Below are 13,256 nucleotides of genomic sequence, written 5' to 3'. Positions count from 1 at the left end.
TTGACATGTAATTGAATACTGAAGTGTATGTCTGTGTTGATATGTAGTGTGTTGTGAATTTGTGTATATGTTGTTATGTCTGTTATAATTGTTGGACTCATTCTAGCAGGGGTGGGCGTTGATAAGCTTTGCTTCTGCCCACACCCTTTCGGACTCACAGGCTTGTTTATATAACATTCATATTATTGGTATGTTTCTGTTCTTTCGGATTTGTGTGTGTGCCGAATAAATCCATTCATATGTCACATATATTATTATATTATATGTATTTGCTTGAAATGAGCACAAATGCTCAGTGTATTGTATCTCTGGATGCTGATGGACTCAGTTTTAAATGAGTGCTAAAAGTAATTGGGTCCTTTTAGGAAGTCTCCACCTCTTATTCATTACTCTCATTTCAACTGCAATGAAAGTTCATGGACATGAATGGAGATGCTTTTTTTTTCAGTATACAAGAAGTCGCACCGGGCTACAAGTCGCAGGATCTCTTAAATTAGTAAAAAAGACAATCGAAACATACTCTGGAAAATTCAAATTCCCCACAGTGATGAGGTGAAAAAGCAAAAGAGGAAAGAGCGAGACAAACTATATGACCTAGTTATGCCTCTTACTTTGCATTCTTTCGTCTAAGGGTCCTGGCATCCTGACAGAGGTTAGTTTTGGCAGGTCAGTAGGCTGGAAGAAATTGCAAAGCTATAACTAAATGAGTAACATGCTCCAGCCGTGTGGCTGTCGGGTGGATTAGCATGATTTCCGTCAGGGCCAGGTTACACAGAGAAAGATATCACCGCACAGTCACAGCAAACCCACAGCGTTCTCCTCTTTCCTTCCACTCCACCTCCACCTTGCAGCCTGCTGACGTCAGCCACCCAGGACCGCATGACTCTGCTGCAAACGGCACACCTGCTGGCTTTCCAGTCCATCTGGACCTGCTCCAGCTCTGGCTCAGCTCTGCGAGCTGCACAAATGAAGGTCTGTTTACAAAACAGTAACCTCAGTACCGGTTTCATACCCGCTAATAGGAAAATATAGACTATAGCCTGTTGATGACAATAAGCATTAAGTCTAATGCTTTATGACATGTCAGGTTAAATGTTGTCTTCGTACATTATGAAAGGGCTTTAATGATGGCGAGCAGTCAGAGGATGCTGACTGGATTTCTTTACTCCTCTTTCTTGCACAGCATCCACACACAAAGAAGCTGTATTTGATGTGACAGACCATCTCACCTGCTTTTGGTATCATCAGCGTGAACATAAAACAGTGCACTCATCAAAACAAGGATGGTTGTGCAGAGACACAAGAAACAAAAGTGTTGATATTGTTGTGTGTTGGGGGGTTTGGCTGGATGTTTTTGTGTTGTTTTCTTTTCTTTGCTCTCCAGGTGGTATGCAAACTGGTTTTTGTCTGTGGAGAAGGTGCTGGCAGAAGAGTCCTTCACCCTCATCAGCATTATTAGCTACACCTGTGGAGGATGTTCACGTGCAAACTTAAAGACTGTCAGCTGAAGCAGATAATGAGATGGCGTTCTGCATTTAAGCCATGAGTGGTTCAAGCAGAATTGCCGGGAACTCGACCTTGTGACGTTCATTTGTGAGACGCTGAGGACCGCGCCAGGGTTTGACACATCGTGCCTGTGAAGGAGGATGGGTGAGGGACACATGCTGTCAGCACACATCAGAGGTGGTTATTGTCTGAATGATCGTTAATAGTAATTTGGCATTCTGTTACGCAGTATATTTGAACATTGATGAGAATTGTGCAGTTTGCTTCTCACTGCCGTGGCGTACGGACTAATGATCCTCCACCTGTTGTGAGAAGCTGCTCATTTACATAAAGCTTAAATTCAGACCTGAATGTGTTGCTGATAGTGTGTGCCTCTGAAGGATATTTGCTGTAGCTCTGTTGACTTACCTCACCTTTTCCATCCTTCACAGAGTCAGTTTGTCATGTCCACCTGGGGGGTGTTTGGCGGTGAATCTGAGTCCAGAAGCGCAGAGGCTTCGATCCTTTTGGGTGCTGGAGAGCGCGCCGTCCTTCACTCCGGCAGACAAACCAAATATTTATGTTGTACACTAATTATTACACTGGAGGGGAAATAAAATCGTTTTGTTTGTGGAACCGCTTTCTGGTTATTTAGCGCTGGGTTCGGTCAGACGTTGGTCCGCTCCTCAACCTGCATCTGCACATAACAGATATAAAGACTTCATGCTGCTTTTCCCTTCACACACACTGGCTGTTATGTGTCGGACGCAGCTCGGAGAACCGACCAGCGTTTGAAGGACCCAGTATGAAATAAGCAGAGCACGGTACAAAGGCTAACTGAATTTAATACATAACAGTGATAATACAAAAAGGTGCGGCCTGGCGTGGTGCGCTCCCAGCAGCGCTAACGGTCCGGAGCCAGAAGCTGTTTCGGACCCAAGGACCCCGCCGACACCCCCCAGGTGGCCGCAACAACCGAGTCTGTGAAAGAAGGAATCATTATGTGAGTCCACACTCTACACACAGAACACTTAAAGGTGTACAAACAGCAAACACTTCCTGGCTTGATTGCTGATCAGCTTCCAACCTGCAGGCATGGAACATCCAGTTCACAAAACTCCACCGCAGTGGAAGCTGATACATGACTAACAAACAGCTCAATACAATAAGGTGTGAGGGACACCACATTTACTGACTGTATAACTGTTAGTCACAAAATCTAACGTACCTCAGGAAGTGTGCTGACGAGCGTGAGACCTCACCCCCTCCTCTTTCACAGACTGTGCATCAAACCTGGACGTTTCTCAGCATCCGCTGCTGATGAGATGGCTCCCGAGACGACGATCTCACCCGTCTGGTCACAAGGTCGAGTCTCTGGCAAATACACACTGTGCACTCCAGTCTTAAATGCCAACATGCTCCAATCCATCCAGATGCACCTCAGCTGTGAGTCCTGACGAGTCGCAGGTGATCAGGGTGAGGTCCTGACAGCCTCAGCAACACAGCCACTCAGTCCCAAATGCACGCCACCTGGGAGGAAAACAAAAAGACAAACAAACCGGCAGCCAGGCCCCCCCAGCCATATAACACTGGCGATCACTTTGTAATACCAAAAGCATCTTCACTGCAGCAAATGGTCCCATTGTAAGATATTGTGGCCAATAACATAACACATGATTCAACTGTGTGTTGATTTACAGCATTATTTTACTGAGATTCTTCAAATCCACCAGAATGGCAGCAGGAAAACCAAAATGTTTAATGTTAATGCCAGAGGTTAAAGGGCAACTGCATGAGCAACACTACAGCGAAAGCAACTAATAGGCAACTATGTTTTATCCATGTCTGTTTTTTTGTTTGTTTGTTTGTTTGTCTGCTTGTTTTTTTTTTGTGACCAGGGTCACTCAAACAAATAATTTTAAAAAAGCACATATTTTCATAAAACCTGGTGGATTGGTGGCAAGGTGGGGCAGGATTGTCAAAAGTTTATTTTAAATATATTTTTGGGGTCTTTTTCAAGCTTTTATTTCAGAAACAGGAAAAAAAAAACATACAGTCAGAAGAGGTCACCCAGGCCACAACTCAAACCACATTCTGCAGTGTGTAATAAGCACCTTCAGCTCATCTGCCAGTCTGCCCACCACCGCCAGTCATCATCTGTTTCTAATAAAATCATTTCATGGGACTCAATTAAAACAAAACATGCATGATCAAAAGGCTGGAATGTCAGTAGGGGTAACTACGGTTGAAGAGCCTTGATGAAGGAATGTAGCCTAATGCTCCTGACTTTGATTAACTGACAGAAAAACAAAAAAACTTGCCAATTGATGATTAATGATGAATGACTGAGAAAAGTAATGAGGCATTTATCAAGACAAAATTAAAATTTTGTCTTGATAAATGTGAAGATTTGCTCGTTTCCTATTTTTGCTATAGACTGATGGGACAGTGGTAAAAGCAGCGTTCAAACCACATTAAAGTAAAACATCTTATTTCTCACTGTGTCTAAATGGCTGTAAACCAAGGCTAAAATGTTGCATGCCCTGTTTACACTGAAATCTGAAGTGAGCTGAATCAAATGCCGTGCAGGTCTAGTGTTTCTGTGTGTTGTAAAGCTCCCCCCCCCCCCCCTTTCCCCCCATTCAGATTTTTGCACATATGGCCCAAGATCTGATTCCAATTTGATCTCAGACCATGCTCGTGAGTCAGATCTTGTCTTTAATTAGTACTGTGATGTGAACATTCCAACCCTAGCTTTTGTTATTTCATCGGCTTTTTCCCCCACTTGAATATGTGGTTCTAGATCAGACTCAGATCTGATCTGCATCTCGTCCTGATCAGATGAGATAAATCCACCTGAATGTGAACTGTGCAGGACAAACAGATCAGATTTGGTTACAAAATAAATAAAAATCTGATCTGTCACTTGAGACAGTAATGTGAACACAACATGAAACAATAAATTTGATAAACTGTTTAAAAGTGTTACACACACACACACACACACTCATCTTCAACTGCTTAGTCCAATTAAGGGTCCCAGCAGTCTATCCCAGCAGTCATAGAGCGCAAGGCGGGGTACACCCTGGACAGGACGTCAGTCTGTCGCAGAGCCACATATAGGCAAACACATTCACACCCGCACGCACACCTACGGACAATTTAAAGTTTCTAATCCACCTAACCCGCGTGTCTTTGGATGTGGGAGGAAGCCGGAGCACCCAGAGGGAACCCACGTAAACACGGGGAGAACATGCAAATGCCACACAGAAAGGCCACAGGCAGGAATTGAACCCATGATGTTCTTGCTGTAAGGCAGTGCTAACCACTAAACCACTGTGCTGCCCTTAAAGTGTTACATTGCTTTAAAAAATGCCATAATCAGTGCGGATCCTCATTTAATTGTTTCAAACAGTTTCACACCAATGTAAACCAGTTCAAAGCATATTTACACTGGCGACATTCCAGATAAACTGGTTTAGGGTATTATTTTGTTAAAACAAGTGAGGTTCGCTGACTGGCTCAGACTGTTTTTTTTTTTCACCATTTTAGTCATTTTGTAAGATTAATCATAAAACAATCAGCAGATCTATCAAAAAAGAAAATAATTGATAACTGCAGCCTGACAGTAAACAAAAACAACAGATCTGTACAACCCCCATTCCAATGAAGTTGAGAAGTTGTGTAAAATGTAAATGTAAATAAAAACAGAATACAATGATTTGCAAATCCTCTTCAACCTATATTCAGTTGAATACACCACAAAGACAAGATATTTAATGTTCAAACTGATAAATTTTATTGTTTTTGTGAAAATATTTACTAATTTTGAAATGGATGCCTGCAACACGTTTCAAAAAAAGCTGGGACAGTGGTATGTTTACCACTGTTACATCACCTTTCCTTCTAACAACACTCAGTAAGGACAATCATGATTGGGTATAAAAGGAGCATCCCCAAAAGGCTCAGCCATTCACAAGCAGAGACGGGGCGAGGATCACCACTTTATGAACAACTGCATGAAAACATTGTCCAGCAGTTTAACAACAATGTTTCTCAGTGTTCATTTGCAAGGAATTTAGGGATTCCATCATCTACAGTTCATTATATAATCAGAAAATTCAGAGAATCTGGAGAACTTTCTATATGTATGCGGCAAGGCCGAAAACCAACATTGAATGCCCCTGACCTTTGATCCCTCAGGCGGCACTGCATCAAAAACTGACATCATTGTGTAAAGGATCTTACCGCGTGGGCTCAGGAACACTTCAGAAAACCATTCTCAGGTAACACAGTTCGTTTGTTATTGCATTTGTTGAAATAAAGTTTCAAAAAAAAAAAAAGATGTTGGTTGGGGAATCTTTCTGTCACGGCACAGATTGGATGGAACTCATTACTTTGTATGGAGAGGGGGCGGGCTTTCAAATGACTGTCCTGGCCACCCAAAGCCAGCAGCAGCCCTGTGTGTGGTGTGTCTTTAATGCCGCCTGAGTGCAACACCTGCAAAATGATTCTTGGGTGTTAGAGAGAGATGCGTGTTTGGGCAACCAACTGAAATTATCGTACATATTGGATTTTTTTCCCATTATTGATCGTACATTTATTGATCGTACATCGTGCAGAGGGCAAAACTATTGTACAAATACAATAATTATCGTACATCTGGCAACACTGCACCGGAGCCACCCATCCTCTGCGCTCCGGGACCTCCCACTTTACAAATGAAGCACTGCCTGCTACGAAATGCGCTTTGTTTACGTCCATGTGAGAAGAACGTGAACTAATGAAATTGCAACATGGGTAACCCTGTCACTCTGACACGTCGAAAACACAAAATGTGACGACTAAAATTATAGTATTGAGTTCACAAAAAAATAGTGAATGATTTTGTTATATTAAAAAAATGCTACATATTGGTAGGGACTATTTTGCCATCCCAAAATATTGGTTGTGACTTGTCCCTATGGTCCATATGCAAACCTACGCCCCTGAACACAGTGGTAAACATACCACTGCCCCAGCTTTTTTGAAATGTGTTGTAGGCATCCATTTCAAAATGAGGAAATATTTGCACAAAAACAATAAAGTCTATCAGTTTGAACATTAAATATCTTGTCTTTGTGGTGTATTCAACTGAATATAGGTTGAATAGGATTTGCAAATCATTGTATTCTGTTTTTATTTACATTTTACACAACGTCAGCTGAATGACAAACTGACATTCGCTTTTCAATCGATTCCTGAGCTGTGACATCAGGAAGCTTTGCAGAAAAAAAAATCTACACTCGGATCCTACTGATAGTAGATCACGAGACTCCCTGATTCAGACTTATTAGATCTGGTGAAAATGACATAAACGCACGTTTTGCATTCAGGACGGACACCAGCAGCGTGGACAACCCACTCGGGTCACACTCATGCAATGATTCCTGGGTGTTGGATGAAGCGTGGCACGTACAGGTGACTAACCTGAATGGTGCACGTATATTCCGTGTCGTCCAGCAGCCTGACGGTGCAGCTGTATTCCCGCTCCAGATTCCTGATGCTGCCGCTCATAAATCTACTCAACATCTTCCCAGATCGGCGCCGCTCCGCGTCTGTAGGAGCAGAACAATAAAAAGTCAGCAGCAGCAGCAGGACGGCGTCACGTTGAGCGCATTGTCCTCCAGACGAGCAGCCGCTGCGCACTGATCCGCCGAGGACTGCGCCATTGTTGTCTCGTTAATAAACTGTGGCGCTGTGCGCACGATCCAAGGATGCGCACATTCACGCAGGATCCTCACGCGCCGCGCGTCACCCGTTATGAGCCACCGGATTATCTCTCATCACTATTCAGCACTGTGCCGCTCCAGCAAGTAGGCGGGTCCGCAGAAATCTGACGTCAAATGGAACCAATTAGAATGTGGCCTTTTTGTCTTCGCTTTCATGTACAAATTTTCCTGTCATATCACACACACACAAAAATCTTTTAAGAATTTGTTGATTTTTTTTTTTTTTTTTTTTTTTCTACCTGGGGTCAACTGCAGGACCTTTTGTCCATTGAATCCAAAAGCTGTGTTGGTGACTGTTGTTTAACTGCACATTTAAATTCTGCACCATCTGTGATGAAAATTGGACAAAAGGCGAGTTTACTTGTTCAAACTCTCCTGTGGTCTGGCAGTGGGTGCAGATTGTCTTCTCCTGCCACCTGCAGGTCATCCTTTGTTAGTGCACTTTAAAAAGCAGTTTTCCCATTAAGCCAATATGAAAATGCCCTGACCTGAAGGTCACGAGTTTAATTCATTCATTTGGTTTATATACCCACTTACTCCAATCAAGGGTGACAGAGGGGTCGGAGTCTATCCCAGCAGGCATACGGTGTGAGGTACAAGACGCCAGTCTACCACAGGGACACATATAGACGGACAAACACAGTCACACCTACGGTCAGTTTAGAGTCACCGATTCACCAAACCTGCATATCTTTGGAGGTGGAAGCTGGAGAGCCTGGAGGGAACTCACACGAAGAACATGCAAACTCCACACGGAAATGACCAGGTGGGAAACAAACCGACAGCATTCTTGCTGTAGGTTTCAGCAGAGATGCCACACAAAATTAAAAATAAATTTTAAAAAAATCATCCACTTTAAATTTCTGGCATATTTAACTTTACTTTGTGCTTGTTTCTTTGAGAATAAATGTCTCCATGTATAAAAGGTGGACCACACAGATGTCAGATATCTATGCAGGACATCACTGCTCTGCACACAGGAAGCACTGCGCATAAACACGCTCAGGTATGTGGGAGAGTGTAACCAAGGCGCATAGCTCCAAGTGGTTGGTTTCATTTCATTTTGCACTTACAGCCATGCAAAATTCTCATTTACTGACTGCTGTTTACGTCACCTTACCACCCACAATTAATTACGTATTTTGTCTTAGTAAATTACCCACAAAATTGTCTTTTAACATCAAAACTTTCAATATGCAATTTGAACATTTTATGGACATAAATTCACATCTTGGTCAGGTTTGAAGTACATCTATTGTGATGATAATTACAACAGTATTAGTGTAGTATAAGTACTCTGTGATGTCACCTGTAACAACTGAAATTGTGAAATGTAATACTTATATTGCATGCTGAAACCCAGTATTGCAATGGAAATGTTTATAACCTCTGGAGGGATGTGCATCACTAAAATGTTTGTTCTTCCTTTCCTCTCTCTTTCTCTATCTCTCTCTCTCTATCCATCTTTGAGAGAGAGAGAGATGGACAAAGAAGGCCATCGAGTGGGATGGCCTTCTTTGTCCACCAGAAGACTGGGACATTGGTATACTTTTATTTACAAGGCCATGCTCGGACTGCTACCCTCCTACATTTGTAATTTAATCACACAGAGGAGTATTGAATCTTATTCATTGCGTTCAAATGATCATTTCTTGTTGACGGTGCCATTTGCCTGCACCGAACATGGAAAAAGGGCGTTTGTTTATTCTGCTCCTTCTACTTGGAACTTGTTGCAAAAGGACTGGAAATTAACAGAATTTATTTCATTGAATGCCTTTAAGTCCAAACTGAGAGCACTTGAAACCACTTCATCACAATGTAAATGTTTTTTAGAATTTTTTTTATGTTTGTAGTTATGTAAATTGATGTAACTGATGTAACTTCTGCTGCCTCTTGGCCAGGACTCCCTTGAAAAAGAGGTTTATAATCTCAACAGGACTTTCCTGGTTAAATAAATGTTAAATAAATAAATACACACACACACACACACACACACACATATATATATATATATATATATATATATATACACACACACACACACACACACACACACACACACACACACACACACACACACACATATGGAGTGCTCTCTTATGACAACTAAACATTACCTCAAACTTATATAAAAATATGTTAATTGAAATTTGAGTCATTCTGTCAAACAGAGATATTTTTGTTTGGCTTAATAAAAACTGGTATTTAAAGTGTTGGTTTTTGAGAGGTTTCTACTAAAAGTTTCATATTAAACTTGGTTGCTTTGGCCTCAGGATAGTTTCAGGTGAAATGTCTGTTATACACAAGGGGGGCGACATTGGTATGAATGATGTGCAAACGTAACTACTCAACAAAAATATAAACGCAACACTTTTGGTTTTGCTCCCATTTTGTATGTGATGAACTCAAAGATCTAAAACTTTTTCCACATACACAATATCACCATTTCCCTCAAATATTGTTCACAAACCAGTCTAAATCTGTGATAGTGAGCACTTCTCCTTTGCTGAGATAATCCATCCCACCTCACAGGTGTGCCATACCAAGATGCTGATTAGACACCATGATTAGTGCACAGGTGTGCCTTAGACTGCCCACAATAAAAGGCCACTCTGAAAGGTGCAGTTTTGTTTTATTGGGGGGGGGGGGGGGGGATACCAGTCAGTATCTGGTGTGACCACCATTTGCCTCATGCAGTGCAACACATCTCCTTCGCATCATCCGTGAAGAGAACACCTCTCCAACGTGCCAAACGCCAGCGAATGTGAGCATTTGCCCACTCAAGTCGGTTACGACGACGAACTGGAGTCAGGTCGAGACCCCGATGAAGATGACGAGCATGCAGATGAGCTTCCCTGAGACGGTTTCTGACAGTTTGTGCAGAAATTCTTTGGTTATGCAAACCGATTGTTTCAGCAGCTGTCCGAGTGGCTGGTCTCAGACGATCTTGGAGGTGAACATGCTGGATGTGAAGGTCCTGGGCTGGTGTGGTTACACATGGTCTGCAGTTGTGAGGCTGGTTGGATGTACTGCCAAATTCTCTGAAACGCCTTTGGAGACGGCTTATGGTAGAGACATGAACATTCAATACACGAGAAACAGCTCTGGTTGACATTCCTGCTGTCAGCATGCCAATTGCACGCTCCCTCAAATCTTGCGACATCTGTGGCATTGTACTGTGTGATAAAACTGCACCTTTCAGAGTGGCCTTTTATTGTGGGCAGTCTAAGGCACACCTGTGCACTAATCATGGTGTCTAATCAGCATCTTGATATGGCACACCTGTGAGGTGGGATGGATTATCTCAGCAAAGGAGAAGTGCTCACTATCACAGATTTAGACTGGTTTGTGAACAATATTTGAGGGAGATGGTGATATTGTGTATGTGGAAAAAGTTTTAGATCTTTGAGTTCATCTCATACAAAATGGGAGCAAAACCAAAAGTGTTGCGTTTATATTTTTGTTGAGTGTACATTTAAACAAATTTGAACTGAGAACGAAAACAGATTCAATCCACTGCTGATGGTCAATTTGTTATTTTTGTTTTTTTATTTACTTTGCTCTCATCCGTTCAAACTGAAGGGGGGGGGGGGCAAAGTACACCGTGGTCCACTTTTGTGAATTTAAAGCAGAAAGACATTTTAATTTTAAACCCTTTTTTAAAAATCTGTAATTTGTTTCAAGTATTTGCCAAACTAAACAATACTGTGTTCAGTAAATGAAATGGGTTTTTTTTTTAAATAATAGACCCTGCTGTAAATGTTTATTCGTTTAACAATGTCACAATAATGTGTTATTGACAGGAATTAAAGTCACCAATCATGCAACAAATTGATAATGATAACTGATGTATTCTTTGACATTTTACCTGACAGTTCAGTGCGGTTCAAAAGCCAGAAGGATAATTTACTAAAATTCCATTAAAACTCTTTACATTCTTGTCATCCAAGGGATCCTTTCTCATGTTTTGTCCAATCATATTTGAAAATCGTACATTTTCAGTATTTTGCGATCACTAATAATGAGATTAAAAAAATGAAGTTCTCCCTCTAAGTATAACAACTTTGCCGTGACCCGGATTCGAACCGGGGTTGCTGCGGCCACAACGCAGAGTACTAACCACTATACGATCACGGCGAGCTACCGGGGATAAGGGGCTTAGGGGACTGTCTGTCTATATAAGGCATTCATCCCAACAGAGATGATTTACTTATATATATCAAGTTTCCGAAAATCATTTCAAAAGCCATCCTATTGCCAAATACACAGTGAACACAAATAAACATGTGCTAATGCACGTACAGATCCTCCGCTGACTGTTTACTTCCTTGTGCTCGTGGAGATTTTCGTCATGAGAAAAATACCATTTAACCTGACTCAACCTGTTTGGATTAACTCCTTTGTGTTTCATTATGCGTCAACCACACAGAATATGAAACACGTGCATTCGACACGTTTCGAAAGAGTTGGTGACGCAATGAGACTCAAAACCACTAGATCGGACAAGGAGCTTGTTTCGGCGATATTTTCATACGCCATCTTTGGGAAGACATTTTTTGCACTACAACCCCTGGCAAAAATTATGGAATCACCGGCCTCGGAGGATGTTCATTCAGTTGTTTAATTTTGTAGAAAAAAAGCAGATCACAGACATGACACAAAACTAAAGTCATTTCAAATGGCAACTTTCTGGCTTTAAGAAACTATAAGAAAACAAGAAAAAAAAATTGTGGCAGTCAGTAATGGTTACTTTTTTAGACCAAGGAGAGGGAAAAAAATATGGACTCACTCAATTCTTAGGAATAAATTATGGAATCACCCTGTAAATTTTCATCCCCAAAACTAACACCTGCATCAAATCAGATCTGCTCGTTAGTCTGCATCTAAAAAGGAGTGATCACACCTTGGAGAGCTGTTGCAACAAGTGGACTGACATGAATCATGGCTCCAACATGAGAGATGTCAATTGAAACAAAGGAGGGGATTATCAAACTCTTAAAAGAGGGTAAATCATCACGCAATGTTGCAAAAGATGTTGGTTGTTCACAGTCAGCTGTGTCTAAACTCTGGACCAAATACAAACAACATGGCAAGGTTGTTAAAGGCAAACATACTGGTAGACCAAGGAAGACATCAATGCGTCAAGACAGAAAACTTAAAGCAATATGTCTCAAAAATCGAAAATGCACAACAAAACAAATGAGGAATGAAAGGGAGGAAACTGGAGTCAACGTCTGTGACCGAACTGTAAGAAACCGCCTAAAGGAAATGGGATTTACATACAGAAAAGCTAAACGAAAGCCATCATTAACACCTAAACAGAAAAAAACAAGGTTACAATGAGCTAAGGAAAAGCAATCGTGGACTGTGGATGACTGGATGAAAGTCATATTCAGTGATGAATCTCGAATCTGCATTGGGCAAGGTGATGATGCTGGAACTTTTGTTTGGTGCCGTTCCAATGAGATTTATAAAGATGACTGCCTGAAGAGAACATGTAAATTTCCAGTCATTGATGATATGGGGCTGCATGTCAGGTAAAGGCAATGGGGAGATGGCTGTCATTACATCATCAATAAATGCACAAGTTTATGTTGATATTTTGGACACTTTTCTTATCCCATCAATTGAAAGGATGTTTGGGGATGATGAAATAATTTTTCAAGATGATAATGCATCTTGCCATAGAGCAAAAACTGTGAAAACATTCCTTGCAAAAAGACACATAGGGTCAATGTCATGGCCTGCAAATAGTCCGGATCTTAATCCAATTGAAAATCTTTGGTGGAAGTTGAAGAAAATGGTCCATGACAAGGCTCCAACCTGCAAAGCTGATCTGGGTACAGCAATCAGAGAAAGTTGGAGCCAGATTGATGAAGAGTACTGTTTGTCACTCATTAAGTCCATGCCTCAGAGACTGCAAGCTGTTATAAAAGCCAGAGGTGGTGCAACAAAATACTAGTGATGTGTTGGAGCGTTCTTTTGTTTTTCATGATTCCA

General features: G+C 41.5%; 1 protein-coding gene and 1 non-coding gene across 3 annotated transcripts in view; both read right to left on the bottom strand.

Annotated features, from left to right (window-relative positions):
- The window catches only part of LOC117515792 (FERM domain-containing protein 5), a 390,404-nt gene extending 383,130 nt beyond the window's left edge, over positions 1 to 7,274 (bottom strand). For both annotated transcript variants that reach the window (XM_034176519.1, XM_034176520.1), the window contains exon 1: positions 6,955 to 7,274. In XM_034176519.1, the coding sequence (XP_034032410.1) occupies positions 6,955 to 7,056 (102 nt within the window). In that variant the 5' untranslated portion in view covers positions 7,057 to 7,274. The remainder of the gene's footprint in view (positions 1 to 6,954) is intronic.
- Positions 7,275 to 11,321: 4,047 nt separating this feature from the next.
- On the bottom strand, positions 11,322 to 11,393 carry trnah-gug. Its single transcript has one exon. It is a non-coding gene; the product is annotated as a tRNA-His (tRNA).
- Positions 11,394 to 13,256: the final 1,863 nt, after the last annotated feature.

This window comes from Thalassophryne amazonica, chromosome 8 (genome assembly GCF_902500255.1).
Source record: "Thalassophryne amazonica chromosome 8, fThaAma1.1, whole genome shotgun sequence".
Classification (NCBI taxonomy): Eukaryota; Metazoa; Chordata; class Actinopteri; order Batrachoidiformes; family Batrachoididae; genus Thalassophryne; species Thalassophryne amazonica.
The sequence above is the reverse complement of the archived record's forward strand: the minus strand, read 5'-3'. Positions and strand labels throughout refer to the sequence as shown.